This window comes from Mesoplodon mirus, assembly GCF_964341445.2.
Source record: "Mesoplodon mirus genome assembly, chromosome: 18".
Lineage (NCBI taxonomy): Eukaryota > Metazoa > Chordata > Mammalia > Artiodactyla > Ziphiidae > Mesoplodon > Mesoplodon mirus.
In genome coordinates, this window is record NC_138994.1 from 40,520,715 (window position 1) to 40,546,350 (window position 25,636).

A 25,636-nucleotide genomic window follows, 5' to 3' on the forward strand; every position below is an offset into this window, starting at 1 on the left:
ACTCTTTGTTAATTCTTTCCTTTTTTCTGCTTCCTCTCTGGCTTTAAAAACCTCTCCTTGGGACTTCCCTGGCAGTCCAATGGTTAAGACTCAGCACTTCCACCGCAGGGGGCACGGGTCTGATCCTTGGTCAGGGAACTAAGGTCCCCCATGCCGCGCGGCTACAGAGCTCCTTTCTATTGCTAGGTGGGATGCTGCCTGATTCACAAATTGTTGAATAAAGCCATTACTCAGTTGAATTTTTGTTGCTTAAGCCTTGTAATAGCCAAAAATTGGAAGCATCCCAAAAATCCATCTGTAGGTGAATGATTAAACCAACTGTGGGACACATATACCACAGAATGCTACTCAGCAACAAAAAGGAATGAACTATGAATATATATTCAACAATTTGGATGAATTTTAGACGAAAGCTAATGTCAAAAAGTTACACACCATACGATTCCATTTATGTAACATTCTCAAAATGACAAAATTATCCAGGTGCAGAACAGATTAATGATTGCCTGGGCTTGGGGGAAAGGGGTGGGAGAAGCTTGTGACCAACGATAAAGCGGTATCAAGAGTTTATCCTCGTGGTGATGAAAACAGCTCTGTATCTTGACCGTGGTGGGGATGACATGAATCTACTACCCATGTGATAAAACTGCACACAACTACGCACACACACAAAAGCGCACGTAAAACTGCTGAAGTCTGAATAAAGGTCTGTGCGTTGTACCGGTGTTAATTTCTTGGTTTTGATATTGTACTACAGTTGTGTAAGATGTTACCACTGGGGGAAAATGGGTGAAGGGTACATTGAGACTTCTCTGCTATTTTTGCAACTTCCTGTGAATCTGTAATTATTTTAAAGTAAAAAATAAATCATTAAGGAAATGCAAATTGAAGTCACAAGGAGATATCATCTTACACCCGTGAGGACAGCCACCATTTTTTTTTTTTTAAGTAACAAATGTTGTTGAGGAAGTGGAACAATCGTGGCTGTGCCTTTTTGGGTGGGCATGTAAAATGGTGCAACTGCTGTGGAAAACAGTATGGAGGCTCCTCGAAAACTTAAAAATTTTGTCACATTAAGATCCAGCAATCCCACCTCCGAGTGTCTGTCCACAAGAACTAAAAAGCAGGGTCTTAAAAAGAGATATCTGCACACATGTATGCATCGCAGCAGTTCATTATTCGTAACAGCCAAGAGGTGAAAGCAATCCAATATATCAATAGACAGATGAATGGATAGACAAAATGTGTTCTATACACGCAATGGAATACTAGTCAGCCTTAAAAAAGAAGGAAATTTTGTCACACTCATGAATGAACCTTGAAGACATTATGTTAAGTGAAACCAGCCAATCCAAAAATGACTAATACTGGGACTTCCCTGGTGGTGCAGTGGTTAAGAATCCGCCTGCCAGTGCAGGGGACACGGGTTCGAGCCCTAGTCCGGGAAGATCCCACGTGCCGCGGAGCAACTAAGCCCGTGCGCCACAACTACTGAGCCTGCGCTCTAGAGCCCAGGAGCCACAGCTACTGAAGCCCGCGCACCTAGAGCCCATGCTCCGCAACAAGAGAAGCCACTGCAATGAGAAGCCCGCGCACCACAATGAAGAGTAGCCCTCGCTTGCCGCAACCAGAGAAAGCAACAAAGACCCAACGCAGCCAAAAATAATAAACTAAATAAATTTATATATTAAAAAAAAAAGCTGAAGCAAAATAGCAAAATGTTAAGATTTAATAAAGTTGGGTGGTGGTTATATGGTGTTTATTATATTACCTCCAACTTTCATATATGTATGTAATATTTCACAGTAAAAACATTTTTGAGTACTTATTTTTATTTTCATTTATTTATTTATTTATTTTGCGGTACGTGGGCCTCTCATTGTTGTGGCCTCTCCCGTTGTGGAGCACAGGCTCCGGACGCGCAGGCTCAGCAGCCATGGCTCACGGGCCCAGCCGCTCCACGGCATGTGGGATCTTCCCAGACCGGGGCACGAACCCGTGTCCCCTGCATCGGCAGGCGGACTCTCAACCACTGCGCCACCAGGGAAGCCCGAGTACCTATTTTTAAATGGACAGATTTTTGTAATTTTGAGGCCCAGTGTAAAGACAACTTAGAATTTTGCTCTGTGTTCATTTGGGCATTCAATATCAAAGTTTCTAACTCGGTGGTAAGAAATTAGGAATTAGTCTCATAATTCTGTTGAGATAAATTGCCAAACAAGGAAATGACAAACTGCAGACTAACTCCATACTTTAAATATCAGCTGATAATGTCAAGAAAACAATTGTGAATTTATAATTGGAAACATAGTTTTCTCACAGATTTTTATTAAAAGACATCTAGCTAAGTAAAACATCACTTTGAATCTCAGAATCAAATCCTCTTCGTTTTTTTCAAAGGAACTGCCTAGGCAAAAACTATTTGCCTATGGATGTTAAGTAAATACTGTCTTTCTGTTTTGTATTTTGTGTCTAAGGCTGTCACAATTGTTTGTTTGGGTTTTTTTTTTTCCCAGTTGAACAAAAGGGAAACTGCACCTCACTGAACAAACATTTATTGAGCACAATACCAAGTATTGTGCTAGATTTCCAAATTCCTGATTTGGGGGAATTTGCCCGTCTAGTCTTTAATTTGTTTACCAATTACCTTTTACAATTTATCACCAGAAATGATGCTATTATTAAAAGTTTTATTTATAAACAGGCCATAAAAAATTCATCTTGCTTTTATTATACAAGGAAGGCACAGGCCTCCTTTCTGAAAACAGTTTGCTGTGTTGAGGTTACCAAATGCCCTTCGGTAAAACATTAAACCAGGAAGCTGTATAACTAACTTATTTCTGGCAACTGCTAGAAGTCCCATCCAAGTCATCATATCAAACCATGAGATCTCCATTCTAGATCATTCTACCAATTCACATGTATGACTCAGGAGGAGCTGCGATTTGGTGAAACAAGCTCAGACTACTCACTGTCAGCTTAACGAAAATGAAAATTTATACTTTGCACAATAAACGTTTTATCAACTACCTCCCAATCCAAATGATCTTAAAGAAACTTTATTTCCATCTCCTATTACTCCTGTAAGTAGATCTTACCAAGTTTTAATAAATTCAGAGCTGTCTAGGCGTTAACATAAACCTGTCACATTGCAGCTCCACCGACACAGTCTTAATGTTAAGCTTAGAGATGTCATTTAATGACTAACGACCTTTTCTAAGTGACAGCTGGCCAGTTGGTACTCATGTGCACATCGTTACACCACCTCTTAACTTAGGGAGGCTGCTATTACGTGACAAACAGCCGGTCGCATGTTTGTTTACGCCTCCACCTGCATGACTTAGACGCGGGGCTGCGGGGCTCCGGATCCAAACACGCCTGCCTTACTCACGTTCCCTGGGTTATCTCCCTGCGGACGAGCGGCCATACCCACCGTGCGCGGAAACCAGTCCGAGCTGGTTAGGCCCACCTTTACTGTCGCGTGCACAACCAACACATTGATGGGACACTAAAAATACCAGTTATTTCTCGTACATGGATTCTCTGTCTCTCCAAGTGGGTTTTCGGCTCCCTAATCCACATTCCCTCTCTTTCCCCACCAGAGTCTGGACAAACTGCTAGGAGGGAAAGGGATGTGCAGTTTTGGTCGGTGCCAGATCTAAGCACGGCCGCCGGGTCACCTGGAGGGTGATGGGGCGGGGACCCCCCCGCGTTGGGGCAGGGGGAGAGCGGGGCCTCCATGATGCGGAAGAGGAAGCCTTCGCAGTGTGCGTTGGGGTGGGGATCGTGGGGGGCGGGGGGCGTCCTCCGCGGTGGGGGGATCCTCCGCGGTGGGGGGATGGGGAGTGGGGGAGGCCTCGCCGGGGGAGAGGCTGGGGGAGGGGTGCTCCGCGATGAGAGAGCTCGGGAGGAACCTCCACGGTATGGGGTGGGAGCGGGGGGGCTCCGCGGTGGAGGAAGGGTCCTCCTTGGTAGGGGGAGAAACCGGGGCTCAGCAGAGAGTCCACCGACAGAGTCTAGATTTCATCTCCTCAGAGCACGACCAAAGCACCCTAACTGTATAGCGTGACTAAAGCTCCGCAACGCAGATCCAGAGAAGAACAAAAATAAAAACAGGGCAGTGTGAGGGGGGCTTATGCTTCAGAGCAGACACCGGGAAAAACTACTGCGGGCCCCTCCGCCCAGCGCCTGGGCACCTCCAGACCGGGACCGGGCGCCCTTCTCAGGAAAGTCACCGCGGAGCCCGCTGTGTCCCAACCTAAGCCCTGAAAACACGACATGTAAGGAGTCGGAGCCTTGGAGGAAGGAGCGATGGTCCCCTCCTCCACCGCGGCCGGAAGTACGCTTCTCTCTCAAAGGCGCCGCTCTGCCGCGCACGCGCACTCAGTTACTAAGCAACGTCGGTGCCGAACCACTCCAGCCGGAGCCCAGCAACAGCCGACCCGCCGCGCTCTCCACCAATAAGCGCCGGCCTCGCCTCACACGCCCCACCAATCAGCGCCGGCGCCGCAAGGAAGTTTCCAGAGCTTTCGAGCAAGGTCCCCTTAACTCGAATTCATCCGCCCGATAATTTTCCTACATTTTCCTAAAGGAGGAGAAGGATCACCTGGAAGAGAGGTGAGCTGATTTGTTAGGATCCTTTGCTCGGCTCTAAGCAATTTAGGGCTCAGTCGAAGGGCCTAACTGCGTCGCGGGAGGTGGGGCCGAGCGAACTACTTTCAGCGGCGCACGGACACGGCGCTTACGTAAGAGTGATAAGTAACGCAACAGACGTTGCATAAATTTCGGCCCCGCCGAATCGGAGCGGTCAGAGGCGACTGGCACTGTTGGGTCCGGCTGTGTTGCGGTGGAGGTGACTCGGCGTCGTTGAATTCGGAGTATCTTTGGATTCGCTCACAGGTACTGGCCCACGGCCTACGAGCGCTGGGAGAACTGGAGAGGGGGGCGTCCGTGAGGGTGAGCGGGCGGGGGCTCGGAGGCCGCGGGGAGGGGTGGGGGAGGGGAGGCGAGGTGACGCGGCGCCGGCCTTTCCGGAAGAGCGGGCCTTGTTTACGGGTCGGGAGCGGGGCGGTTGGCGCGCGAGCCCGTAGAGGCCAACGGATACTTAACCGATGGAGATTCCAACGTGTCTGTTCGTGGGGGGGAAGGTGGAAGAGAGGTAGTCGGTTGGGGCTTCTGGAAAGGTTTTAATTTGAATCCCGACGTGGAGAAGGTGTCGTACCGTACCTCCGTCTAACCGGGATTTTTATTTTAATGCCGCCATGATACTAGGTTTGGGGGAAATTGGGGCGGGGGCATTTTAGCGAAATATCTGCAGCAGTTAAGGGAGAAAGAGCTGGATGTAATCTCAGAAAGCACTTTCGATTCTCCATCCTGTTTGAGTTGCCGTCTTGACTAAGGAATTTTGTGTTCAGTGACTAACTTAACGGTTAGTCTAGTAATTGGGGGAGGTTTGTGAGAGTCATTAACGCAGTTAAGAATAATAAACTGTTCGTTGTAAAATTGATTAGCTATGAAAGCAGTAAAAAATCCTGAGGTGAAACACTAACGTTTTACTTTGTAGGTCAAAATGCAGATCTTCGTGAAGACCCTGACCGGCAAGACCATCACCCTGGAGGTGGAGCCCAGTGACACCATCGAGAACGTGAAGGCCAAGATCCAGGATAAGGAAGGCATCCCCCCTGACCAGCAGAGGCTCATCTTTGCAGGCAAACAGCTGGAAGATGGCCGCACTCTTTCTGATTACAACATCCAGAAAGAGTCCACCCTGCACCTGGTCCTCCGTCTGAGGGGTGGCATGCAGATCTTCGTGAAGACCCTGACCGGCAAGACCATCACCCTGGAGGTGGAGCCCAGTGACACCATTGAGAACGTGAAGGCCAAGATCCAGGATAAAGAAGGCATCCCCCCTGACCAGCAGAGGCTCATCTTTGCAGGCAAACAGCTGGAAGATGGCCGCACTCTTTCTGATTACAACATCCAGAAAGAGTCCACCCTGCACCTGGTTCTCCGTCTGAGGGGTGGCATGCAGATCTTCGTGAAGACCCTGACCGGCAAGACCATCACCCTGGAGGTGGAGCCCAGTGACACCATCGAGAATGTGAAGGCCAAGATCCAGGATAAGGAGGGCATCCCCCCTGACCAGCAGAGGCTCATCTTTGCAGGCAAACAGCTGGAAGATGGCCGCACTCTTTCTGATTACAACATCCAGAAAGAGTCCACCCTGCACCTGGTCCTCCGTCTGAGGGGTGGTATGCAGATCTTCGTGAAGACCCTGACTGGCAAGACCATCACCCTGGAGGTGGAGCCCAGTGACACCATCGAGAATGTGAAGGCCAAGATCCAGGATAAGGAGGGCATCCCCCCTGACCAGCAGAGGCTCATCTTTGCAGGCAAACAGCTGGAAGATGGCCGCACTCTTTCTGATTACAACATCCAGAAAGAGTCCACCCTGCACTTGGTCCTCCGTCTGAGGGGTGGCATGCAGATCTTCGTGAAGACCCTGACCGGCAAGACCATCACCCTGGAGGTGGAACCCAGTGACACCATCGAGAATGTGAAGGCCAAGATCCAGGATAAGGAGGGCATCCCCCCTGACCAGCAGAGGCTCATCTTTGCAGGCAAACAGCTGGAAGATGGCCGCACTCTTTCTGATTACAACATCCAGAAAGAGTCCACCCTGCACCTGGTCCTCCGTCTGAGGGGTGGCTGTTAATTATTCAGTCTTGCATTCATAATGCCCAATAATGGCATCACACTGCATTCTAGCTATTTGCCCCAATTTAAGATAGTTTCAGTAATAGCTAAACTTGTTCAAAATATTAATAAAGGTTTTGTTGCATGGTAGCATATTTGGTGTGTGTTGTCCTGAAATTATGTGGTGATGGTGGGGACTCTTAACTGGTTAAAGTGGTGTTCAAAGAAAGCATTTAACTTGAGGTCAGTATGACCAAAATTAAGTCACTTGACTTTGATAAACATTGGGTGTGCCAAGGTGTAGGGACTTTGTCCTTTGTTCAAGATCATTTACAAGTTAGAATTTTGGTGTCATTAAAACCATTTCAAAGTGTAAAAATTTAAAACTATTGAATATGGAGGCATATTGAGAGTAAGCAAATTTGCCTGTGTGCCTCCACCTCAGATGGTGGTCCAGGCTGCTCAGTTGTGCTTTCAATCTCGTGATTATTTGTTGACTATCCTTGTGGGGTTTTTTCCTAGTGCATTACATTTAAGTGCTCAGCCTTAGATAATGATACAGAACCCTAATTCTGCTTTATGTGAACTGAGCCAAGAACCAAGTGGAGCCCTAGTCAACAAAGGTGGAGAGAAAAATTGCTTGAAAGAATTCCTGAGTTAAAAGGGTATATATATTAGGGCTTCCCTGGTGGCTCAGTGGTTGAGAATCTGCCTGCTAATGCAGGGGACACGGGTTCGAGCCCTGATCTGGGAAGATCCCACATGCCACGGAGCATCCAGGCCCGTGAGCCACAACTATTGAGCCTGCGTGTCTGGAGCCTGTGCTCTGCAACAAGTGAGGCCCGCGCACCGCGATGAAGAGCGGCCCCCGCTTGCCACAACTAGAGAAAGCCCTGACACAAGCGAAGACCCAGCACAGCAAAAATAAACTCCTACCCCCAACATCTTAAAAAAAAAAAAAAAAAAAAAAAAAGGGGTATACTAACCTAAGGCAAGTTGCTGACTTGGGCGTGTTAGGCAGCAAATTAAGATGGTTCCTAACATAATTGGTTCCTAATGACTAACAGCTTTGCCTCACTGTAAGGATAAGATTGCTCCAGTAAAAGAGATTCTCTGATTCAAGTCGTGGTAAGAATCTTGTCTAAGCCCCACACAAGCAGTTTTTGTGCTGCCATACCAATAATCACTAGGCAGTATGTTTCCAATACTGATAGAAAACTGAGGGAGTAAGAATCTTTTTGGGCACAAGATACTCTATTTTTTAATATATTTTTTTTTACAATACTTTTAAGTTCTCAACCTTTTCCCCCTTCACAGTCGACTCGCTGTAATGTAACTTCAGTGGTCGGTCTCAACTTGGGACAAAACAGTGGTGAGGGGAGGGACGTGCAAGTAAGGGGGAGGAGTTGGAAGCCCTCCCGGTTATCTCAATTTTGCACTAGTTGATAAAGATTTGTTCATGTATCTCAAGCCAAGAGAGTTCTCAGTCGTATCACCTACTCATCTCAATGTTCCTTGTCCAGTTAGCTTCTCATCCAACTGTCAGGGAAATAGCTCTTCTGGTTCTAAAGCTGGTGTAACCACAAGAGCAATGTTAGGGGTAAGAATCACTCAGAGGTGTGTTATAAAAATGTAGAAAGCCAAGCATCATGTCTAGAAATACACCATTGATAACTCCAGGTGTACCTGAGAAGTGCTTGGTGCATAATTTTAGGAACTCTGCCCTAGCAGTAGCTTTTCTTAAACTTCTGTCCTAGAAATACTAAATTGGAATACTTACCTGGTTTTCTTGGTTAAGTTCGTCACGAGGTAGCTCTTAATTTTAGACTGTTAATGCTTCAACTCCTTGGAGTGGTAAAAACTTGGGCCAGAAAGGGAGGAAACTGCTTATATTAAACCATTAACAGTGGTAATGAAACATCAAGCCTTTAAAAAGCCTTCCTTAGACTTAAGGGAACACATATTCACTGTCAGATTGGAAGGTTATATCCTTCCCAGTCCCAGTGTTTTGACTTGCTCAAGGCCTGGTTTTTGTTACAGGCAAACCAAGGACTGGAATCCAAGTGTCAACTCTGACATAGCTCAGAAAATTCATGAAGTTTTATTAGGTTCCTTGCCCCTCAAACTGCTGCTTGCAGGACGGGTGTTTTGCTGAATATTTAATAATTTAGGCCTTTTGCAGTAAAGCTGGGTTTTGAGGATTAAAAGTTCTTTCCTACACGTTACACTTAATAAACCTGAAAAATCATTTCACCTGAGTAAGTGAAGACTAGTGCTGGTTTGGGCGATAGGACTTGCACAATTGTATTGGCCTTTCTCCCAAATCACTGACTTGACAGGCTCGCCGGTCTGCAGTCTTGTGAATCCCTTGAGGAAAAAAGGTTTCAGCTGTTGCTCTAATTCTCTCAGGATCTCTTCCTATCTGTAGGGATCCCTTAAGGTATTCATGGATCTCAGCAAAACTCACTCTACACACCTGAAATCTGAGCAAGGAAAAGTCTCTCTAAATGCGTTGGTCTTCAACAACCTGTGCTATCAGTTGGTTTTGGAAGTCGTTTTTTCACTCTCGGCCTCAAACCTTGCTCTACACTGAATTAAACAGGCCAATTGTGGTTTGTGGTTCCAGCTGACTGCTGTTGACTGAGGGGTCAGCAATGCAGTAGGGAAATGTGATTAGGTGTGGAACTGTGGGATGACCTAGAAAGGGATGGGAGAGTTGATAAAGATTTGTTGATGTATCTCAAGCCAGGAGAGTTCTCAGTCCTATCACCTACTCATCTCAATGTTCCTTGTCCAGTTAGCTTCTCATCCAACTGTCAGGAATATAGTTCTCAAGTCCAGTGTTGGTCCAAATGCTAAAGAGCCCATGGGAAGGAAGATACATGTATATTCCGTTACAGCCCACGGTGCAAATACTTCACCTGCCCTTCCTTTAAGGGAATGTCTCCCTGGACCTCTCCACCCCTTATAACCTCAGAAACAATCACACAGAGGGATGCTTATGGGACCTTTGTGACTTGTTAGGCTGGTGTCCAAAGTATATGTGGGTCGGTCTTGCAAATTATTTTAAACTTAATCTTGGACCTGTGCTATCCCAGGAAAGCAGATACCCTGTGTTTACCAGAACTGCTTGTACTGCACATTGTGTGCCCTGAGATGCCAGAGTTTGCAGAACAAGCTGCCGCTTAACCACCCCCACTTGTAATCTTCACTGTTTCCCTTTTACTTAGGAATTTGATAAAAGAAGAGTTTCTGTTAATATATTTCTTGTTACCTTTCCTGAAAGAATGCTCACACGTGTGTGCAAAGATGTGTTAAAAGAATACTTGCTTGGTGTACTGAAAGCGGTGGTCCCAGGGGCTGGTCTGTAGCCTGCTGCCGCTCCAAGATAAGTTTTTGCCAGTTCTCAGTGAAATGAAAAATATGAGAACGGCACAGTGGATTTTACATAAAATTAGGTCTATTCAATTTAAAAGATCATATGCCCTCAGCGTAAAAATGTCTAATGTAATGGTTCAGAGTGTTGCTCTGGACACAGGGCTACTTGAGTTCATATGTGGCTGCACCACTTACTGGCTTGTAACCTTGGGCAACTCAATTTATCCTGTCAGTACATCAGATTCCTTACCTATAAAAATGGGGCAGTTACACCTATCAGAGTAGTTATGAGGATCACATGTGAAGTACTTAAAACAATGGAAGAACTTGCTGACAATGCTACTGTAATGACAAAACTGGGAACAAGCTAATCGCCCATCAAAGGGGAGTGGTTAAATGATGATAATGCAGTAGTTCAACAGAATGAAGGAGATAGGAACTCATGGAACACCATTCAAGACAGTGAAAAATGCTAGAGAAAAAGGTGTGCGCGTGTGCACAAGCACGCAGATGGGTGGGCCCCTGTGTGTGGCTTCAGGAGAGGAAAGGGGGGGTTGTGAAGGGAGATGTATTTCAGCGTCTTTATCGCCACCCCCAGGCTTCCAGGAGGACTGAAGTCACTGACAACACAGCACCAGCAGAGTTCACAACAAGCGGGCCCCTGTCCAAGGGCCGGCAGTCATTCCGCCCCGAAGTCAGGCCGCACTCCCAAACTGCACAGAGTAGACTTATTTTGCACAAGTCTCTCTTTATTTTCCATGGAAACTACATCTCACAAGACTTACTGAACCTCAACAAGATTACCGAACCTCAACAAGCTTCATTCTATTTTTTTTAAATTTTATTTATTTATTTTTATTTTTGGCTGCGTTGGGTCTTCATCGCTGCGCACGGGCTTTCCCTAGTTGCGTTGAGTGGGGGCTACTCTTCATTGCGGTGCGCGGGCTTCTCATTGCGGTGGCTTCTCTTGTTGTGGAGCACAGGCTCTAGGCGCACGGGCTTCAGTAGTTGTGGGCTTAGTTACTCTGCAGCATGTGGGATCTTCCCAGACCAGGGCTCGAACTGGTGTCCCCTGCATTGGCAGGTGGATTCTTAACCACTGCGCCACCAGGGAAGTCCATCACAAGCTTCATTTTAGATACACTCTGCTCATTCCTCAAATAATCCGCAGGGGCAAGTCATGGCTCTCTTTCAGTCAGGCCCAGCAAACTCCAAATGGAAGCTTTAGATAAATGTTGATTTCTGGGAAAGGATCTTTCACTTAGTGCAACGATACTAACTGGGAAATAAGTTTTGAGATTTTCCTTTTTTCATACTTTCTTGATCCCATCACCATCCTTATCTCCCCCTCTTTTTCGTGACCATCAGAAGCTGAGTGTCACTCTCCAGCTAGTAGGTCTGTCAACGCCTATAATTTACTCTAGCACCTACTCCTCTGACCATGTTAACACCAGCACTCCTCTTAAGGAACACGTTTACCGTCACAAGTTCCTGATATCAGTGTTTCCCTGATATCAGGGAAACATTCTCTGTTTCTCTGATTCTCTGTCCTCCAAACATTACAACCACTCTGAAAGGATGCTGTGGTCACAGGAGCTCAGGAAGTTGTCTGTTACATCCCCCTTGGAGACCATCTTGAAGACTCCAAGAAGTTCTGCCTTAAAGGAACCGGTTTAATGTGGTTCAACCCAGTGTGTTCCAATTTCACTTTTTTTTTTTCCACTTAACTTTTCAATCAGGTAACATCCCTCACACTTTGAGAAACCTTGTTAGAACCATGACCCCTCCCATCTCCCTACCCAGCACTGCTGATTTTGCTTGGTTTCCTGGCCTCTGCAGGGCAGAAACATTGCTGGCCTCAGGGAGTGTCACAAACTGGGTCTGGATATTCTACTACTAAAATAGAGCAACACAGGGGCTTCCCTGGTGGCGCAGTGGTTAAGAATCCGCCTGCCAATGCAGGGGACACGGGTTCGAGCCCTGGTCCGGGAAGATCCCACATGCCGCGGAGCTCTCTAAGCCTGTGCGCCACAACTACTGAGCCTGCACTCTGGAGCCCGCGAGTCACAACTACTAGCCCACGCGCCACAACTACTGAAGCCTGCGCTCCTAGAGCCCATGCTCCGCAACAAGAGAAGCCACTGCAATGAGAAGCCCTCGCACCACAACGAAGAGTAGCCCCCACTTGCCGCAACTAGAGAAAGCCCACACGCAGCAACAAAGACCCAACACAGCCAAAAACAAATAATAAATAAATAAATAAATAATTTAAAAATAGAGCAACACAAATACAAAAGAGAACAATATAAAGGAAAACATTTTTCCAACTCACAGGGTAATGGATAAGACTTTTCAGGTTAAATGTTTCTTCTGTAAGTTGTTCTTAGTCAGCTGGTACCTGCTATGGCTTGTCTTCATCAGCTGTTAACAGACAAAACAGTAGTAAATTTTGGACATGTGATTTTTAAAAAAATTACCTGATTTTTTTAAAATACAAAAGTGATACAAGCTCTTGATAAAATACATCCAATGAGGGCTTCCCTGGTGGCGCAGTGGTTGAGAGTCCACCTGCCGATGCAGGGGACACGGGTTCGTGCCCCGGTTCGGGAAGATCCCACATGCCGTGGAGTGGCTGGGCCCATGAGCCATGGCCGCTGGGCCTGCACATCCGGAGCCTGTGCTCCGCAACGGCAGAGGCCACAACAGTGAGAGGCCCGCATACCACACACACACACAAAAAAGTATCCAATGATATATAGGAGTATCTAGTAAAAAGTGAAAAATCCCCTCTTACCTCTCTCACGCTCCCCCAAGCAAACCATTGATAGAGACTGTTTTTCCATCCATTTATTCATTGAACAAATATTTATCGTCTACTGTGTTTCCAGCATTGGAAATATAGCAATGAACAAAACTGACCAAGTATGCCCTCACAGAACTTACTTTAAAGAGGAGAGGAGACAGACAAATAGGTAAATACATCATATTTTAGATAATGGAAAGTGCTATAGTAAAAAAAAATAATAAAGCAGAATAAAGGGCATTGGGTGATCAGGGAAAGAAAGCCCCACAGATAATATGACATTTGAGCAAAGGTCTGGAGGAAAAGAGGGACTTGCCTCATGATATCTGGGGGAAGGGTGTTCCAGGCAAAGGGAACATCATGTGCAAAGGTCCTACGGCAGAAGAAAGCTTAAATCCAAGATCAATATGATGGCCTGTATAGCAGGAACTTAGCAAGAAGAAGAGTGGAATTAATTATATCAGGGGTGATGGGAACATTACCTATTGGTTCATAAGGACACTGTAAGGATACACGTTGTAGGTATCCTTCTGGATTTCTATGCCACTACAGACACATTTGTGTATACATGTCCCAGTGTATACATTTACTTCAATCTTGCTAATGTCTGCTAATGTCTGCATAATAATTCATAGTAGGTACACCATGTTTTCCTTAAAATAATTTTATTGCTAAACAAGGACCCGGGAATTCACTGGCAGTCCACTGGTTAGGACTCCACGCTTCCACTGCAGGGGGCAAACGTTCGATCCCTGGTCAGGGAACAAAGACCCCACATGGCGGTGTGGCCAAAAAAACCACAAAAAACAAAAAAAAACAAGGACCTACTGTATAGCACAGGGAACTATATTCTATGTCTTATAATAGCCTATAATGAAAAAGCATCTGAAAAAGAACATATATATTCTGAATAATTTTGCTGTACACCTGAAGTTAACACATTGTAAATTAACTATACTTCAATTTTTAAAATGGTTTAAAAAAGCGCTATTAAAAAATAATTTTATTGCTTTCCTAATTATGAACATAATACATACTCAATGTAATTAACTTGAGAAATACAGAAAAAGAAAGCACCCATTAAACCTACAATCCAAATATACTCAATTTAGCATATTTCCTATTTTCTCAGTATTTTTTACTTAAATAACAGTGAGTGTGATCCAGTTGTCAAGACTCAATCAATGGATACATGCGCGCGCGCGCGTGTGTGTGTGTGTGTATAGAATAAAACTTGAAAGTCCTTTTTCAGTGTCCCTCCTCGGAATCCCTCACCACACTTATCTTTCTCTGTGTCACTTGGTAAAGGTTTGGTGTATTTACCACCAGGTTGTTCTAATGTGTTTACATATGTATGTATTATATAAAAACATACTTTAAAAATTATACATAAAAGGAACTGTACAGAACATACTCATGTAGCTTGAAGCCAGCACATATAGATCTCCCTGCTTCTTTCTGAATTGCTACAATATATTTCACAGTACAGATAGACCATATTTTACCTATCTCTTTACTGATGGATATCTGTGGGGTTTTTTCGCTATTAAAACAACCCTGCAGGGACTTCCCTGGCGGTCCAGTGGTTAGGACTCCGGGCTTCCACTGAAGGGGGCACGGGTTCAATCCCTGGTCAGGAACTAAGATCCCACAAGCTATGCGGTGGGTGGCCAAAAAAATAATAAACAAATAAATAAAACAATGCTCCAGTGAATATCCTTGAGAACGTCTCATCTCAGACGTGCAAATATTTCTTCAGGATATAGCTAGAAGTGGAATGGTATCAAAGAATATGGCACTTAAATCTGTGATTACTACAAAGTTGCCCTTCAAAAAGATGGTACAGGGCTTCCCTGGTGGCGCAATGGTTGAGAATCTGCCTGCTAATGCAGGGGACACGGGTTCGAGCCCTGGTCTGGGAAGATCCCACATGCCACGGAGCAACTAGGCCCGTGAGCCACAACTCCTGAGCCTGCGCGTCTGGAGTCTGTGCTCCGCAACAAGAGAGGCCGCGACAGTGAGAGGCCCGCGTACCGCGATGAAGAGTGGCCCCTGCTCAACGCAACTAGAGAAAGCCCTCACACAGAAACAAAGACCCAACACAGCCAAAAATAAATAAATAAATAAATAAATAAATAAAATTTAAAAAATAAAATGCTTTATAAAAAAAAAAAAGATGGTACTACATGCAACGAAATATTATTCAGCCTTGAAAAGGATGGAAATTCTGACACATGCGATGTGGATGAATCTTGGTGAAATAAACCAGACAAAAAGGACAAGTACTCTACGATTCCACCTATATGAGGTCCTTAGAGTAATCAAATTCATAGAGACAGAAAGCAGAATGGCGGCTGTCAGGGACTGAGGAAAGGGGATGGGGAGTTAGTGCTTAATGGGTGTAGAGTTTCAGTTTGGGATGATGAAAAAGCTCTGGAGATGATAATGGTGATGGTCGCATAACAATGTGAATGTACTTAATGCCACTGAATCTTATATTTAAAAAGGGTTAAAATGGTAAATTTTGTTATGTATTTTTTAACACAATAAAAAAGAAAACTATACCAATATGAATTCCCACCAATATTGCATAAGAGTACCTAGTTCTCCAGACCCCCATATACATATATTTTGGGGACTGCACTGCCTGACTTGCAGGATCTTAGTTCCCAGACCAGGGATCAAACCTGTGCCTCCTGCAGTGGAAGCATGGAGTCCTAACCACTGGACCACCAGGGAATCCCCTATATATATATATATATTTTTTTTTTAACATCTTTATTGGAGTGTAATTGCTTTACAATGGTGCGTTAGCTTCTGCTGTACAACAAAGTGAATCAGCTATACATATACAGATATCCCCATATCCCCTCCCTCTTGCGTCTCCCTCCCACCCTCCCTATCCCACCTGTCCAGGTGGTCACAAAGCACGGAGCTGATCTCCCTGTGCTATGTGGCTGTTTCCTACTAGCTATCTATTTTACATTTGGTAATATATATAAGTCCATGCCACTCTCTCACTTCGTCCCAGGTTACCCTTTGCCCTTTCCGTGTCCTCAAGTCCATTCTCTACATCTGCGTCTTTATTCCTCTCCTGCCCCTAGGTTCTTCACAACCATTTTTAAACTTTTGTTTCGATTCCACATATACGTGTTAGTATACAGTATTTGTATTTCTTTTTCTGACTTACTTCACTCTGTACGACAGAATCTAGGTCCATCCACCTCACTACAAGTAACTCAATTTCGTTTCTTTTTTTTTTTTTTTTTTTTTTTCCCCGGTACGCGGGCCTCTCACTGTTGTGGCCTCTCCCGCTGCAGAGCACAGTCTCCGGACGCGCAGGCTCAGCGGCCATGGCTCACGGGCCCAGCCGCTCCGCGGCATGTGGGATCTTCCCGGACCGGTGCACAAACCCGTGTCCCCTGTATCAGCAGGCGGACTCTGAACCACTGCGCCACCAGGGAAGCCCAATTTCGTTTCTTTTTATGGCTAATATTCCATTGTATATTGAAGATGTGCAACATCTTCTTTATCCATTCATCTGTCAATGGACACTTAGGTTGCTTCCATGTCCTGGCTATTGTAAACAGAGCTGCAATGCACATTGTGGAACATGACTCTTTCTGAATTATGGTTTTCTCAAGGTATATGCCCGGTAGTGGGATTGCTGGGTCGTATGGTAGTTCTATTTTTAGTTTTTAAAGGAACCTCCATACTGTTTTCCATAGTGGCTGTATCAATTTACATTCCCACCAACAGTGCAAGAGGGTTCCCTTTTCTCCACACCTCTGCAGCATTTATTGTTTGTAGATTTTTTTGATGATGGTCATTCTCACCTGTGAGGTGATACCTCATTGTAGTTTTGATTTGCATTTCTCTAATGATTAGTGACGTTGAGCATTCTTTCATGCCTCTGTTGGCAATCTGTATGTCTTCTTTGGAGAAATGTCTATTTAGGTCTTCTGCCCATTTATGGATTGGGGTTTTTTTTGATATTGAGCTGCATGAGCTGCTTGTAAAGTTTGGAGATTAATCCTCTGTCAGTTGCTTCATTGGCAAATATTTTCTCCTATTCTGAGGGTTGTCTTTTTGTCTTTTTTATATTTTGCTTTGCTGTGCAAAACCTCTTAAGTTTCATTTGGTCCCATTTGTTTATTTTTGTTTTTATTTCCATTTCTCTAGGAGGTGGGTCAAAAAGGATCTTGCTGTGAGTGATGTCATAGAGTGTTCTGTTTATGTTTTCCTCTAAGAGTTTTATAGTGTCTGGCCTTACATTTAGGTCTTTAATCCATTTTTTTTTTTGCGGTACACGGGCCTCTCACGGTTGTGGCCTCTCCCGTTGTGGAGCACAGGCTCCGGACGCGCAGGCTCAGCGGCCATGGCTCACGGGCCCAGCCGCTCCGCGGCATTTGGGATCTTCCCGGACCGGGACACGAACCCGTGTCCCCTGCATCGGCAGGTGGACTCTCAACCACTGCGCCACCAGGGAAGCCCTTTAACCCATTTTGAGTTTATTTTTGTGTATGGTGTTAGGGAATGTTCTAATTTCATTCTTTTACATGTAGCTGTCCAGTTTTCCCAGCACCACTTATTGAAGTGGCTGTCTTTTCTCCATTGTATATTCTTGTCTCCTTTATCAAAGATAAGGTGACCATATCCAATATATATTAATAATCACTTTAATTTTGGATAATTTGAAGGGCAAAAATGACACTGTTTTAATTGGCATGTCCCTGATTAAACTTGTGAGATTAAACACTTTTTGCATTTTTTGACATTAATTTGTACTGCAAATTACCTGTTCACATCTTTGCCCATTCTTATTATTAATTTGTAGGACCGCCTTACACATTCTAAAAAGTAATCATTTTTCTGTTATAACTGTGATTAATAGTGTTATTAATAGGGTTATTTCACTTTTTGTTTATGGTGTCTTTGTAAAAACCGAAGTTTTGGATTTCAAAAGGAATCTGCCAATCTTTTTCATTATGATTTCTGGGCCAAAGAAGTGAGGGAGCCGTCCTGAAAACTGGGGGCCTTCCCTCCATCCCTCCAGTCCAGTGTTTGAGAGGCATGGACCACACGCTGAAGGAGTGGAGGGGCTGGGCCAGCAGGGCCACCTGGCCCCAGAACTCAGGCTGCTGCACGAAGCAGCAGCAAGTTCACATCCATCCGCGCAGCAGGCTCGGGAGTGGGAGAAGGCCAGAGGGAGGCCTGGCTCTGCTCAGCTTGCCTTTCTTCAGACTTCTAGTTTTCAGAACTGCTCTGCTCGCCCTGAGTCAGAGTGGAAAATACTGACCATTGCATCCAGCAAAGGGGATGCTTCAGCATTTGGGAGAGAAAAGGGCCTTTGGGGCTTACCCAAAGAAGGCCTTACTCCCCAGGGAGAATGCTCTCCCCTTCCATAATCCTCAGCCTTCCCACCCTGCTACATGTGGGTTAGCTGGAAGCCCCAACACCTCCTGCTTTGCCCTGGCTTCTGAGAATCGGCATCCCAACCCCTCCCACTCCTGTGAAAGCTGTTTTTCTGAGCATCAGGCCTGAGCGTAATCACCTTTAGAAGCTCAAGCGGCGTGCTCTCTTTTTGCAGCCAATACTTCAATTCAGATGCTCTGACGGCCTTTTAGATGATCCTACTCCTCCCCAAGCTTTTCCTGGAGGCTCCTGTTCCCACACCAGCCAGGACCTCGGGAGGGACCAAGGCCCCGAGCCACCCAAGGGCATGAGCAGGGAGCTGAGACAAACAGAGACCTCCAGAGGCGAGAAGGCAGAGGATGAAGGCATGCAGCGGGGTTTGCAGGAGTCTGCACATCGCATCCTCTGCTCCTCCAGCACCTGCCCCGCCTCCACCTCCCGACGCTGAAACCTCTGCGACCTCCTCTCCTGTTTTCTGTAAAACCACAAGAAGGCAGGTGGAGACCTCTCAGTCCCAGTTAAGTGCCGATGGTTTCCTCTAAGAGGCTGCTCCCCTGCAGACTCACGTCACCCACCTAAAATAATTCACTCATCTCACTTCCAGCTTTGCTGTCCCCACCTGTATTTCAGGCCAGAGCAGCACAGCACGGCTCCAAGCTCTGGCCACGGGGTTCCGGTGAGTGGGGCATGAAATGGGTCTTCTCACATGGAAATTTATAGTGAAATACGAGGCCCATGCCTAAAGACATACCCCAAAGTAAATACACCATCTGTGCAGGCTCTCTGAGGTGACCCAGGAACACAGAACGTAAGGGGCAGAAGGTGGAGACACAAACTTTCTGTGGGGCATGGTTTGGTCTCACCCAGAAATCAGCAAATATCACCACTTCCATCTGGACAGATGGGGCCGAACAGCTCTGTGTAAATCCAGGCCTAAACGTCTCCTGGGGATACGAGCTCTGAGCCTTACTCCAAAGCCTCACGTGTGTGGAAATAAAATTAGCCCTTCTGGGAGGGGAGGGAGAGGGACGGACTGGGAGTTTGGGGTTAGTAGATGCAAACTATTACATTTAGAATGGATAAACAACAAGGTCCTACTGTATAGCACAGGGAACTCTGTCTAATTTCCTGGGATAAACCAGAATGGAAAAGAATATTTAAAATAATGTCTAGATGTGTATAACTGAGTCACTTCGTTGTACAGCAAACATTAGCACAACATTGTAAATCAACTATACTTCAATTAAAAAAGGAAAAAAAAAATGGTTCTTCTTACCCTGTGCAAAGTGCTGAGGCCACCCAGACAAACATGCTCAGTCATCAAGTGGAACAGGCCTGTAACATCCCCATTTACCAGGGATGATAAATACCAAGCTAGGTCAGGGTCAGGCACCCTGAGGGCTGCTCCTCAAGAGAGCAGAGGGTGTGAAAGTCTCCTGGGGTGCTGGGTGGGGCAGGACGTGCTGTTCTGAACCGGGACGATGAAATGGAGGAGTGGGTCTGCTCCTGCCTCTCCCCCACCATTGCGCTGGAACACGCAGTACCTGCTGCCACCCATCCAGTGACTCTCATCTCCGCTCCAGGCCTCTGGAGCCAAATCAGGGCGGCCCAGACCTCCTGCGTTTGGGAGACGCTGAGAAAAACAGGCTGGGACTGACTGATTTCGGCAATTGCCTACTCATCCCCCCTGCAAACAACCAGGCCTAACGGATGACATTGTAGGGGTGAGTCCTAATGCTGATTCCCTCTGGAGAGCACAGTGTGGAAACAGGCCTGGAGGGGTTGTTCTGTGGGTCGAGGGGTGGCTGGCTGTGTTTTTCTGGAGCCTCCCTCTGGGGTTTATCTACTCCCCATGCGCTGAGCTCGTTGGGGCCTGTGGATAGAACAGAATATACCCAGAGGATATAGTATGGCAACCTCCTCTGCTCTCAATACGGCACTTCTGATACTTCTGGTCATCAAATGTGAGGTTGTTTTTTTCCCCCGACACCAACCAATTCAGCAACACCAGCTGGGTGTCCTACAATTTAACTAAATTCTGACACTATCTGCTTGGAGACAGGCCAGACTCCACAGGTTAAGGACATTACCACTTTCAAGAGAAAAGCTACACGCTGCATTATCTTCAGAATAAGAATTTTAAATTAGATTAATAAACATGTTAAAAGATATAAGGAAGCTATTGGAACTACAAAACAAGAAAACAAAAACATCAAAAAGAACCAATAAGAGAGACTAGGTTGAATATGTAATAGTTGGACTAAAAAATAATATTTAAACATTCTCTTGAATGGATGAATTAGACAGCTGAAGAATGAATTAGTGAACTGGAAGAACAGAAATTCCCCAAAAGGAAAAAAGAAAGAACAAAGGAACAGAAAATATAAAACAGAAGCTAAGAGATATGGAGGATAAAAGTAGAAGTGGTAACGTTTAGAAAATAGGAGTCCTGGAAGAAGGAGATAAAAATGGAGGGGAGGAAAGGTAAAATAAATAAAAGCACAAATAAACAAATGGGACCTAATCAAATGTATACGCTTTTGCACAGCAAAGAAAACCATCAACAAAATGAAATGACAACCTATGGGAGGGGAGAAAATATCTGCAAATGATGCAACCGACAAGAGTTTAACTTCCAAAATATACAAACAGCTCATATAGCTCAATAAAAATCAGAAAATCGGTAGAAGACCTAAATAGACATTTCTCCACAGAATACATACAGGTGCCCAAGAAGCACATGAAGAGATGTGCTAACTAATAACATCGCTAATTGGGACTTCCTGGTGGCGCAGTGGTTAAGAATCCACCTGCCAGTGCAGGAAACACAGGTTCAAGTCCTGGTCTGGGAAGATCCCACATGCGGCGGAACAACTAAGCCCGTGCGCCACAACTACTGAGCCTGCACTCTAGAGCCTGTGAGCCACAACTACTGAGCCCACGTGCCACAACTACTGAGCCTGCGCTCTAGAGCCTGAGAGCCACAACTACTGAGCCCACGAGCCACAACTACTGAAGCCCATTCACCTAGAGCCCGTGCTCCGCAACAAAGAGAAGCCACTGCAATGAGAACCCCATGCACCGCAACGAAGAGTAGCCCCCGCTCGCCGCAACTAGAGAAAGCCTGCGTGCAGCAACGAAGAGCCAACACAGCCTTAAAAAAAAAATCACTAATTATTAGAGAAATGCAAATCAAAACTACCATGAGGTATCACCTCACACCGGTCAGAAGGGCCATCATCAAAAAGTCTACAGATAAAAATGCTGGAGAGGGTATGGAGAACAGGATGGAGGTTCCTTAAAAAACTGAAAATAGAGTTACCATTTGATTCAGCAATCCCACTCCTGGGCATATATCCAAAAAAGACAAAAACTCTAATTAGAACTGAGATCCTGTGAGCCACACGGCGCAGCCAAAAAAGAAAAAAGGAAAATATATATAGCTAAGAGCAAAGAAAAAGAGGAAATACTTTCATAAAACCAACCACTGAAGTCAGAATTGAAATAACTTTTGCACACGTGAGTTCAGAGCTGGGTAGAGCCTTGGCACTTCTGCAGGTTTGAGGTACAGAAGTGAATTCAGAGCCCCAGCCCCTGGCATGAGCCCTTTACTGGGCAGGGTCAGCTCTCTGGGTTGGAGGTTAATTAATGCCCCCTACTTCAGCCTCTGGAAAGCCCCTTCCCTCTTTTTCCTTCTCTGACATTCTCCCTGAGTTTCTCAGGCTCGGGCAGATCTCTGCACCAGCTGTCATGTGGTACCTGGCTTATTTACTAGAGAGGCTGGGAACCCCTTTAGCCTTGGGGTACCCAGGGCCCTGGGAGCTGCTGGGGTGGGGGAGGGAGGAGAGAGTCTGATCCCTGCATATACCCTCCCTTGGAAACACAACTCTTCCTCTTCCCTAGTCACCTAGCAAAATCTAAAGCCTGGAAGAGTCCTGCACCTGCCTTCGGGGGAGGGTATAACACACCTCAGCTGACTGGCTTCATTTTAAATTCATGACGACAAAACTCGAAGGGGTTTGAACACTGCCCTGCAGTTCTCCTCCATTTCTCTAAGAGGTGATAAGCTCTATTTCTTCAACCTTCCCACACCCTTACTCCCAGATGGTGACCTTGACCTCACGTTTCTTTGAGAAAACACCGGCCATCAGACTTTCCCACCCTTGGCCTGAAACCTGTCCACATTTGGACCACCTGACTCATTTTCTCGCTCCATGAACAGAGATGAAAGCCTCCACTTGGGCCATCCTCTCACCTTCTCGAGGTCCCTGTTCTTGCAGGTACCCTCCCCCCTGCACTGACCACTGGACATGCATCAGCATACAAACAGAATCTGTCATTTCATGGACAGTTGATCTTTAAACAAACAATCCCCCCCCACCTTGACCTCACGTCTCCTTAGTTACTGTGCCACCTCCCTGCTTCCCTGTATAATGAAACACCTCCAAAGGGTGGTCTGCACATTGTCCCAACTTCAACTTCTTCACCTTCTGTGGGCAGAGGGGGTGGGGATGACTTCAGATTGTCTTGAAAAAAGAAATAAAACATCACAACCATGGTTTAAAAATGGCTTCCTCCCCAAGCCCCTCTAAAGTGATCATAGAAGATTAAAACAACAAAAAAAAAGTAAATCCACAGGGACAAAGAGAGTGGGAGGGGACACCAGGCAGAGGCACGGCCATCAGTGTTTGCGCCATGGACGGTGGATGGCCACTCGTAACTCAGTAGAGAAGCTGAGACCTAGTGCCCTGGGAAGCCAAGCACAGAGGAGACCCTGCTGACCAGGGGGAATGAAGTGGACACCTGTCTGCTAAACTGTGGGAACTGTGACATCACCCATGGAGGATGCTCAGTGAAGCCCCATCCACACAGCTGGCTTTTTGGTGCCAGACATTCGAGGAAAACCTCTTCCATGAAAGGCAGAGATCCCCGCAAAACAAACAGAAAAAGTGGAACTGGGACCAAAGGAGACCACGCAGAGAAACAAAGGAGACTCTGATGCATAAGCTTTCCTGTTCTTGCTCCAACTCTGGACCAAAGTGCTGCTTTCAGGCTGTGCTGGCCTGGACACTCAGCCTTTCTGGCCAACAATCTTTCTCTTCTGAGATGGGTTTTTAACATTGAGGCAGCCCCCTGGGGCACCCTGGGGCTCTGAGGGAGGGTCTAACATTCAACTCTAACTCACTCTCCACGACCTACATGATAAAGTCTAAATGTGAGTGGCATTTCTGAAACGTCCTAAACCCTTGTTCTGCACTCCTGTCCCTGGTTCTTGAGTCAACTTGTCCTTCCCTCTGCTGTGGTCTGAAAGTCTGTGTGCCCCCAAAACCCACAGGTTGAAATCCTATTGCACAGGATGACAGTATTAGGAGGTAGGGCTTTGGGAAGTGCTTAGTACAGGAGGATGGAGCCCTCATGAATGACATTAGTGCCCTTACAAAGGAGACCCAGAGGGATGCTGCCCTTGCATCCGGTGAGGACACAGGGAGAAGGCCCTGGCTACCACAATGGCCCTCACCGGTAGGTGACCATGCTGGGGCCTTGATTTGAACTCTCAGCTTCCAGAACTAAGAGAAATAAATGTCTGTTTATAAGCTATGTAGTCCAAGGCACCTTCAAAACATCCTTCCTTTCCAGGACTGCACTAGCCCCAGGCAGGGACAACAAACTTTCCTCAAAGTCTAGGGGCCTGGGAGGTGGTCAGACACTGCCAAGGGGAACTGCAGCAAAAGCAAGACATGTAGGACCTTAAAGGAAGCCAGGGATGACACATCCTGTGTGACTGCACTCACATGACATTGTGGAGACCGCAGATGTAGAGGACAGAAATCATCAGTGGTTACCAGAGCATGGCGGTGGGGGAGGAGAGGGCAAAGGGGCACCAGAGCACATTTTGGGGTGACGACAGTGTTCTGTATCTTGACCACTGTGGTGGTCATATGCTTGTGTCATATATATATATATATATATATATATTTTTTTTTTTTTTTTTTTTTTTTTTTCGGTAGGCGGGCCTCTCCCTGTTGGGGCCTCTCCCGTTGCGGAGCACAGGCTCCAGACGCGCAGGCTTAGCGGCCATGGCTCACAGGCCCAGCCGCTCCGCGGCATGTGGGATCTTCCCGGACCGGGGCACGAACCCGTGTCCCCTGCGTCGGCAGGCGGACTCTCAACCACTGCGCCACCAGGGAAGCCCATGCTTGTATATTTTTGTCAAAATTCTCTGACCTGTTGGCTTTAAAGGGGTGTAAATTCTTAAAAATTACAAAGCACATTAAAGTTTTAAAGGGTGTAAGTTATACTACAATAAACCTGACTTTAAAAAAAAAAGAGATGGGAACGCAAAGGGAGACGGGACCGCCTGCTTCCAATCCCACCGCCATCACCTGCGAACTGAGCTGTCATCGAGAGCGAGCCAGTTAACTTCACCTGACTTAGACTCCGTTTCCGCTTCTCTGAAATCGAGACGCCCACAGATCTCCCTCCCAGCGTGGAGGTGGGGCGTAAAAAAGAGAAAGTCTGCGAGGCGCTGGCTCGAGCGCGCGCCTCCAGCTTTGCCCGCGCCCAGAGAGCCCGAGGCAGGTGCCTTCCTACCCGCTGGGTGCGCCCCGTGGGCGCGCACCCGCTTCCCTGGTCGGAGGCGGGGGCCCCAGGCCGGACGCCCGCACTCCCGCGCTGTGACAGGGGAGGGGAGGGGGGCGTCAGAGGGGAGGCTCTGCCGCGCTCCTACCGCGTCCTTACCTGGTAGGCCCAGCAGGACCGCGGTCACCGGGCTCCCGCGGCGCGTCGGGGAAAGGGGCGGGGCCTCACCTGGGCGGGCAACTGAGGGGACGCGAAGGGAGGGGCTCCCTCGGGAAACTGGGTGTGCGAGCGACGCTGAGGCGCGGAGGGGAGGAGTCGCGGGTGTGGGCGCGGCTGAGGCGCGGAGGGGAGGGGTCGTGGGTGGAGGCGTGGCTGAGGCGCGGAGGGGAGGAGTCTGAGGCGTGGAGGCGGGCCCTTTGCGTCACCCGCTTGGTCTCCTGATTGGCATTCACCCCTCGGTGCTCGACCGCGGGTTCTTTGGCTCGACCTCGGACGCATCCCGGCTCGTCCTTTGTCTCGGTCAGGCTATCTGATGCTTCCTTGGTCCAGGCTGACTCACCCTGCGTCTGGTCTTTCTCCTGTCGCTGTCGCTGGTTCTGGCCTGCCTATCTGGCCTCAGGCTGTGCCCCTCTTATCGGGCTTGACTCTGTCCCTTGGACCAGAACTTCCTCTCTCTGCCCCGTTTGTATCTCGCCTCCGCCTCCCCACACCCCCTTTCTCTATTCTTGTCTCCCAGACGACAGAATATCCTTCTCTCCCGGTCTT

At 46.9% G+C, this 25,636-nt stretch overlaps 1 protein-coding gene and 1 long non-coding RNA gene across 2 annotated transcripts in view; one reads left to right on the plus strand and one right to left on the minus strand.

Annotated features, from left to right (window-relative positions):
• The window catches only part of LOC309793086, a 50,838-nt gene extending 25,633 nt beyond the window's left edge, over positions 1-25,205 (minus strand). The window contains exons 1-2 of the long non-coding RNA XR_014291871.1: positions 25,031-25,205; positions 12,407-12,495 (exon numbers count right to left, since the gene is read on the minus strand). This is a non-coding gene — a long non-coding RNA (uncharacterized lncRNA). The remainder of the gene's footprint in view (positions 1-12,406; positions 12,496-25,030) is intronic.
• Positions 4,744-6,851, plus strand: UBB (ubiquitin B). Its single transcript, XM_082604982.1, has 2 exons — positions 4,744-4,899; positions 5,564-6,851. The coding sequence occupies exon 2, from the start codon at positions 5,570-5,572 to the stop codon at positions 6,713-6,715; it is 1,146 nt and encodes a 381-aa protein (XP_082461108.1). The 5' UTR covers positions 4,744-4,899; positions 5,564-5,569; the 3' UTR covers positions 6,716-6,851.
• Positions 25,206-25,636: the final 431 nt, after the last annotated feature.